General features: G+C 37.6%; 1 protein-coding gene across 2 annotated transcripts; it reads right to left on the bottom strand.

The window, feature by feature from the left end:
- Positions 1 to 2960: 2960 nt before the first annotated feature.
- Positions 2961 to 7466, bottom strand: kat7b (K(lysine) acetyltransferase 7b). Of its 2 annotated transcripts, none has more exons than XM_033984161.2 (14): positions 7273 to 7466; positions 6693 to 6846; positions 6361 to 6609; positions 6180 to 6262; positions 5977 to 6060; positions 5783 to 5881; positions 5583 to 5693; positions 5309 to 5500; positions 5137 to 5226; positions 4915 to 5055; positions 4730 to 4823; positions 4502 to 4648; positions 4313 to 4419; positions 2961 to 3677 (listed from the first exon to the last, which is right to left on the bottom strand). In XM_033984161.2, the coding sequence occupies exons 1-14, from the start codon at positions 7288 to 7290 to the stop codon at positions 3576 to 3578; spliced, it is 1671 nt and encodes a 556-aa protein (XP_033840052.1). In that variant the 5' UTR covers positions 7291 to 7466; the 3' UTR covers positions 2961 to 3575. The 2 variants fall into 2 exon arrangements, with proteins under 2 accessions (XP_033840052.1, XP_055085611.1); XM_055229636.1 differs by having other exon boundaries at positions 6693 to 6843; positions 7273 to 7456.
- Positions 7467 to 8527: the final 1061 nt, after the last annotated feature.

The following is an 8527-nucleotide window of genomic DNA, read 5'->3' as shown; positions in this document are numbered from 1 at the left end:
GCAGAACGTCACTGTAGCCTTCATAACAGTAATACCTTTTATTCCTGGATGGATAGGCTCAATCAATGTTATAGTGAAGTTATAATCTTAGAATATTTGGGCGTGCACATTGAAATAGTTAGAGCTCAGAATACAGCGGATGGTGTTTAGTATTAAGTGTAACCACAGATAAATGAGACACAGACAGAGCGTACTGAGTGTGTCGTGTACCATTACACTTCACAGTGATGATGACTTCTGTAGTAGGATCACAATAGTTCAGTGAGCCCCATAAGACAGCAGTTACTCACTTCTAATAAAAGTCTCGTATGAAGCACCAGGGAGCGTGTCAAAAACACAGCAGATGTACTTCAGAGTGTTTACATTATAGACTGAATCTGATTTACACCACACACAGTAGCAGCTCCAGGGATGTTATTCTTCACATGAATAAAATCCAAATACAATCCACATGTATGAAGAAAAGACTTCTTTTTGGATGATGAAAATGCACCATATGTTTTATTTATGTTGAGGCATCTTTTATTATTTAAACCTATTTTGAAAATAAAATTGCAGAATTAAATGGCCAATGATGATGTATTTTCCATGTGGAAGCCCAAAGATGAGATGTGCTAAATTATCTTCGGTTTGGTTCTCTCAGAGTCTATAATTTCACAAAATTCCCAAAGCCATATTTACAACAACCCATGTGCATCTGATTAGCTCAAAATGAAGAAACACACAGGATACACAAGGAAAACAAACAGGGTTTTGTATTATTTACATTTTAAAGGTGGACTGTGTAACTTTTCTGGAGTTACGTAGTGCTTGGTGTTATTGCTTTGCTTGGAGTTTCAATGATATTTTTTTTATTGCTCAAAAATACCTTGAAAAATATGGTTTTCTACTATGTCACCTCTCCACAGAACTAACCTGTAACTTGGCCTAGTGGCATCACCTGCTTGTCTCCATGGTAACAGACTAATGGCATTGTGGAACATTTCAGACAAGCATACTGTGTGTGAAACATATCTATAGCATTTGTTTCAATACAGATGTTCTCACTGTGGCCTCATCTGCTAGTCTCCATGGAGATAGGTAGGTTTAATGCCATACTGTGGAATATTCTAGGCAAAGAAATAACATAGCGGACCCTCTACCAAAACGTTAGGCCTGTATAGTGCATCTTTAGTGCACATTTATAAGAACAACAGATGCAGTGGAGCTGAAACACACTGAAGCTGTGACATCAGAACATGCAGAGGTCACCATGAAACTATGAATCACCATCAACAAACAGTCAAACCCTCAGAGCTCATCCCGGTGAGCCTGGGCCCTGCGTCACCCGGTCCCCTGTCATTACACCAGCTCTTTGTGACTAAACCATTTCATATGTTAATTCTTCTCTTGTGTTTCCTTTTGATTCCTCTCTCCGTGTTAGCAGTGCACACATGCATGAGGACTGTTCAGCTCTAATTGCCTTTTGAGGGATAATTGTCCCGCTGCTTTTCTTGCTCAGAAGCACCTGTGCTCAGATCAAAGCTGTGGATGTTTGGATCAGCTTTGTTTCAAGAGGAGCTTCTTACAAGTACATATTGTCAAGTAATTGGCTCTCCAGACATTTCTGTAACATTCATGTTGGAAAAATGCTGTTTTAAAACCTTTATTTAAGATCATGACAGGGTTTGTCGCAAAACAATTTCTATAGGTTAAATGTATAGCTTGTGTTTTATACAATGTTGCACAGTAAAAGTGTTATAAGACAAACCTCTGAAGTCTTTTTTAATCAAAGGTGCAACCAAATCAACTGGCCACCAATAAAATTCTTTATCTTAAGGTTGTGCGCCAGGAGCATCTGCCATATCAAAGGGACAAGGTTACAACTATTTATTAACAAACACTAACTTATAAAATGTGTCTATTTCAAATGTAAATATTTGGTTTTGTGTCTTTGATCATCAAGTAGACAATCTGGAGGAGACTAGTTGTGTGTATTGGGAGTCAGGGTGGGACATGTGGATATGTGGGCGCGGTGAGGCTTTAGAAATAAGACATGAGTTATGTAATGGACATAAGAGAACTGGCATAATGTATTTTGGAGGAGGGGACTGTGGGCATGGGGTCTGGGGTATAAATGAGGCAGAAATTCAGTTGGGCCGGGAAAAGTAAAAGTCTGTTTCATTGTTTTTGTAATTTATGAGAAGTTAAAACTTATTCAATGGATCTCTGGAAAATACAACTTTTTCTTGTTACTTTTTGTTCACTGATGCCGTTATGTGCAGGGATGTCTTTTATCTTGGATGAAGATGGAGGGCGGTCAACAGAGTGGCAGGTAATGTGCCAACAACATCTGGAGAAAAATGAAAGATTTAAGTGTTTATTTTTGTTTTCAATTACATTTTGTGGTGGCAGGATCCATCGCTGGACACAGGTCTGACAGAGGCTGTGGATGCTTTGATGAAAAGATCTAAAGCTCTCCACTTCTATGGACTCATGGGCAAACGCTCAGGTGGTGTACAGATTTTATTCTTTTTAACAAATGCACTTTTTTAATAACATTCATTTAATGACAATAAAACACAAGAGCTTAATTTAACCCTATCCAACAAAATCTGGAATAGAAAATTAAGTATTGATCTATAATAAAACAAATTAATAATAAAAACACTTTGCAGATCATTAAAAAGTCCCTTTCCACATAATTGTCATAGAGTAAATATTTTTTCTTCTCTTTTTTTAGGTGAAAAACCTATTAAAGTGAATAGAAGTGAGTACATACTGGTTTACTTACACTATTTAAATGAAGGGACCTGGATATAAAGTGTAAAATGTGAATATTTTCAGAGAAGAAAGGAGAGATGTTCGTTGGTCTGATGGGAAGAAGCATATCAGGTAAGCACCAAAAACAAATGACATGAATTTGAAGTCATTTTATTGATATTCAAAATATCAAATGTGTAAATATGAATACAAGGCAATTACAGTGACACAACATTTAATTCATTGCAGACGCTTTGCCAAGAATCCATCCTTCAACTGCATCTGATGTTCTGGAGAAATCACATAAGCAAGGTTCAGTACAATACTATAAAAACCTGAGGTTATCTGTATATTTATGTGCATTTTCTGGGTTTCTCATTTTAATTTCATAATTTGGCAGGTTCTCAAGAGGAATGGGTCCAAATCATCTATTGATGGAGCTTAAAAGAATCTATACAATATCACATCAACCAAAGAAGGTTTCTATTATACTAGTCAAATACACTCTGCGTTAAACTTCTATGCTATTAAAATATCATTGAACTAAAAAATAACCAGCATCAAAATGCAATTCTTAAAGAACTAATGCTAACAGCCTGGAAATGCTGCAAAGTAACCATGATATGTTGAACACTTGACATTCAAAGTATAGAAAGCACATTTTGGACAAGCAAAACCCCTTGAGTTCTTTTGTGGACAATCGTTCAATAAACATCAGTCAACAGTAAAATAAAAAAGTAAAAAAAGTCCATGAGAAAACAAAAAATACTGATGTTGTAGACATTAGAGTCGAGGCTACTTGTGGCTAGAGTTTATTGAGCAGCAGACGTTGTTTATGTCCCTTTAGGAGGGGTCCATTTGAGTGAGGTGGGGTCTATGGTTTTGTTGCTGTTCCCTCTCTTGATCTCTTTTGCTTTCCATTCATCGATCAGGTCCTAAAAAGACAAAATGTTGGGATATGTACTTATTTAAAATGATGTGTTCAACTGTGTGCTTCTTACACTTTACCATCTAATAAGGATTTTGTTTAAGTAAACAAAGCTAAATCAGCCAGTCAAAATAACATTTACCTGAATAATTGTTTCTGTGAATGTATTACCCTAAATTTCAGACTATTGAGCGCACCTGAATATAAGCCGCACCAGCTACATTTTAAAAGAGAATACATCTTGTACACACACACACACACACACTTATATATATATATATATATATATATATATATATATATATATTAGTACTTTAATATAAGCCACAGAAAGAGGCAAATGGGCAAAATGACAGTTCAACATCAAAACTAGTGTATTCTTCAGCACATAATTTTTTCCCCACATCTGTCTCACTTTTGCGCTTACTGATAGAGAGCGTTAGCCATTAAAAATCTTTAAATTAGCTACAGCATCGTATAGGCCGCAGGGATCAAAGTGTGGGGAAAAAGCAGCGGCTTATAGTCAGAAATTTATGGTAATTGAATTTATATTATATATGTAAAATAAATATCTGTCATCCTGGACCAAAGTGTTGTAGTCCTTGTAATAGTGCAGAACAGTAGACATTTATCTATTTTTACCTGTCGCTTTAAAACAAGATGCTTTCCTTTCCAGTATTTGAGCATCTGGAGGGATTGCAGGGTGCTCACAATGTCTACCGGATTCACTGCAGTTTCTTGGCTAATCTCTAAGTAAAACAAAGACACTTGTATTATTGAACACATGAACCACATTATACGGCCTTGGAAATATAATCTCTTATTTCCTACCTTTAATGGAGATCTCCTTCCCTTGAAAGTTGTACATGTATCGCAGTAGAACTTCCTTCCAATAACTTCTGTAGCTGATGAGGCCTAGGTCAGAGAGTGGTCTCTCAGGTGACCCCACCTTCTCCTCCACTTTGGAAAGAAGGTAACCTACAAAAGCACAGACAAACAAATGAATGCCATGCTATATAAATAACTGAAAATACAGCAGTGTAATTGAAGAATGCATACTGAAATCAATGAGCATCTTGCCAAAGCCCTGTCTCATGTACTGCGGCATTGTGAGAATACAAGACACATTGTAATTGAGGAATGAGTTCTTTTCCTGAAATTAAAAAAAGAATAAAACAACAATTACATACATATTTATTATTTCATCAATATGAACAGTAGTCACAAATTACACTTGATTTTACCTTGGAAAAGTAGCCCACTAAATGACAGCCAGTGTTGTCGGCCTCTGTCATCACATAAAAAAGAAATGGCTCCACATCATAGTACAGAGTTTTATGGTCTAAGAAGAGTTTGGCAAGTAAGCACAGGTTCTGGCAATAGATCTGTGGGGGGAGAAAAAGTGCAACCCTTGTACGCAAAACCTTTTTTAAGGAATGATATATGACACGATAATAAAAACAAACCTTATTCTTTTTTCCATCAACTTCAAACACTGATATTGCACCTTTCCGGTAAACCTCATCACCTGGAGGATGCTTCCACACACACTTGGCCTAAGAATATGAGTATATCAAATATATACAAAGGTGTAACAAAAATATCATCCACAAATCCAGTACAGTTTTCAGGTCTCACCATGTGCCTCCTCAGTATGGTCTGGCTCTTCATGTACTTTAGGCAGAACTCGCACACATAGAGGCGGCCCAGGCGTGCATATTCCTCTGGGTAAGGAGAGTGGTACCAGGTGTCAAGCTCATATCGGCCAAACAGGATAGTCTTTATCATGTTACTGCCCTCAGTGATCTGGCCTTGGATACGCAACTTCTCCTGGAAATAAATGGCACACAAAGACTTTCAACATATAGAATAATACCATGTGTGCAAAGTTTTATTAATAACAATTGTTTACCAAGTCTTCTGATGCTCGAGCTTGGGCCTTTCTGAACAGCTCCAAGTCATAATCACTAGTGATGTTTTCCAGCAGTGGCTCTCGGGTATTGCCATGAGTCTGTCGATGCTCCTATGAATAAATAATAACAATAGATAGTGAACACGTAAGACTACATTTTGGTCATAGATAGTACTTCACAGCAGTCAGTGAGCATGTACCAAATGCTTTTCCTTTTGCTCTTTCTGCAGGCCAGAGTTTCGACCTTTTCTCAATTCATTGACCTGCTCCTTGTAGCGGCTCTGTTTTGATGTTGGGGTCTGGAATATACAGCACAAGAATAAGACACTCATATTTCTTCATAATCAATATAAACTACCGGTAATAAATAAATATAAATCAGCATTAACTTTACCTGATGGCGAGTCGCATGCCGAGAATTGCTCTCTTCCTGCACTTTCATCTCCTCTTCTTGTTTGTCACGGGTGACAGCTTTAACCTAAATCATTGTTTAAATTTAAGTTTATTTATTAATACACTTTATAACCCTGAAGATTACCTAACTATGTAAACATTTAACATTTTTTGTTAGTGTTACCCAAGTTCTCAAGTACTCACCTTACATTCATCAGCTGAAAGATTGTGGTAAAGAGGGCAACCTGATACAGCAAAATGACGTTCATGCTTCCCTGTAAGATGACCTAAAGAGAGAAAGTATAATCACATTAATTCAGTCTTTCTGTTTGGCATTGAACCAAGTGCAACCTTTTCACAACATTCTATGGAAGAGGTCCAGTACCGAGTGAATTACACCCTGGAGTGGGGCACTTCATGTTGAAATTGTAGGTCTCATGACAGCGGCGGCGCTTAGGTCGGTGGGAAAGATCCTTATCTGAATCTCTGCTGGTTTGGTCTTTTGCCTGGCTCTCATCATGAGAAGCATTGGGGCTGGAAATGTCGAGTTCGGACTCGGAGGAGGGGGCGTTTCCTGTGGGCGTCAGCGGAGGAGACTCATCGTGGTCAACTGCGCGCTTCAAGTCTGGTGTGTCTGACGCAAAGAAACCACAATGTTGACAGAGCTGAAAAGAAAAGTAGTAGTGTCCCTGGATTTATTTAGAGCTGTGGGCTTACCCTGAGAGCTCTGGCTGAGGCGAGTGGAGGCTCGAGTGAGGCGCTGTCTCTTGGGAATATTCCCATCACTTTCTGAGCTGTTGGTCTGCTCCCGCTCAGCAGAGGAGTCTGAGTCTTCTGTCCCATCTGAACCACTCCCTGGCATAGGTCTCTGCTAAAAATAACAATAGTATAGTCGTTATTTATAGGATCAGTGCATATAGTAGTCAAGAAACACGCATAGGATTTCGAGTGTCTACATTAAAAGTATGACGGAAGGAATTCACAAAGCGTTGGTTGTTGAAATTACTGCAAAAACCAAACCAGAAGACGCATATGCTCTCCATCTATTTGCTGTAATGTTGCGCTCACTGGATGATTCCCCCATTCAAAATGCACACATGTAAACTGTGAACTGAAATGTTTTGCTCAGCTATTTTAGTTCGATTTAAAATGGCATCACGTAGTTGTTTTGTAAATGTTTCACTGTTTAAAAATGTTAGTGAACAAAACAAAGAAAAACATTACTGCCTGACAATTGTTTACTGATAGCCAATTTGCTAACGCTAGGCTAACATCTGAAGCGACCTACATTTCTTACCTGACGTCTACGTGGCATTTTCTTCTCCAATAAAGGGCACGTTTTAGGAAAATTGGGTGTATAACAATCGACCAAAACCTGCAGATGAAATGATGAGAGAAAACTATAGATTTGGCTTTATTTCGGGTAGCGGTTCATGTGTACACAAGCTAACCGCCCATAGAACAGCCTGGAACACTGCACTTCCGGTGAGAGGACTTCACCACAACAGCAGGGGGCGTAAGAGAGTGCTTTGGCTTTCCATCTATTGTTTCAAATTATTTGTTATTATTATTATAAAATTTGTATTAATATTATTTGTGTTTTGTTTTTTGTTTTTTTACCTTACCTTAACCTAAACTGGGGGAAAAAAATGGTATAACCTTCATCAAGGGCTAGGTCAGATAAATAAATAGTAATGTTTGATTTTATTTTTTTTGTATACTTTATTTATACTGTTTCACATTGTAATATCTGTCTGTTATGCTTTGTGTGTGGTTGAATCCTGTCCCTTTTCCCCATGTAACCCTGGCTGTGCAAACCCTCACTGTGGATTGGAGGACTGTTTTAGCTCCTGGCAAATCCTGCATCTACCTTTCCTATTTAAGGAGATTCTCCACATCTGCTCTAGGCTGCTGGCCTTTGTGACCAGTATCCCATTTTATATGTGTCTCAGTTCTATGTGTCTGGCTTTGTGTGTTTGAGACACTAGTTTACTCTTTGTTTATTTGTACTTTGTGTGTTTAGATTCTGTTTATAGGCCCATGTGATTTATTGTTATTGAGACACTAGTTTTTGTGGTTTTGTAGTTTAGCTGGTTATTTTCATGTACCTATTTTAACTCACTTTTGTTAACTTATCTTTTACATTTCTGTTAATTAAATTACCTCTTTATTTGACCATTTTTCCATGTTTTTGTTACCTCCCTGGCCCTAGGAGAGCTGGGTCATAACAAAAGGCAAAATGTTACATTGTGACATCAAGAGTATATGGAATACTCGTGAAAAACCACGTCAAATATTTAGGAAATAATGTAAGAAAAAATATAGAACTTGGAGAAAAGGGTAATCTTGACACTATATTAAAGAACAGTACATCTATTTTAAACATGTGGTTGCAGAGATATATCATCTCTTTGCATTTGGAAGACTATTATTTTCTAAAATGGAAGCTCTTTATAGGCTCATTTATCCGGCATACTCTCTTAATATTCCGCAAAAGATGTATTGTCAGAATTAATTACTTAATCACTTTCACTTGATAGTACTGTAGGTAG

This window comes from Periophthalmus magnuspinnatus, chromosome 19 (genome assembly GCF_009829125.3).
Source record: "Periophthalmus magnuspinnatus isolate fPerMag1 chromosome 19, fPerMag1.2.pri, whole genome shotgun sequence".
NCBI classification, from domain to species: Eukaryota; Metazoa; Chordata; class Actinopteri; order Gobiiformes; family Gobiidae; genus Periophthalmus; species Periophthalmus magnuspinnatus.
The sequence above is the reverse complement of the archived record's forward strand: the minus strand, read 5'-3'. Positions and strand labels throughout refer to the sequence as shown.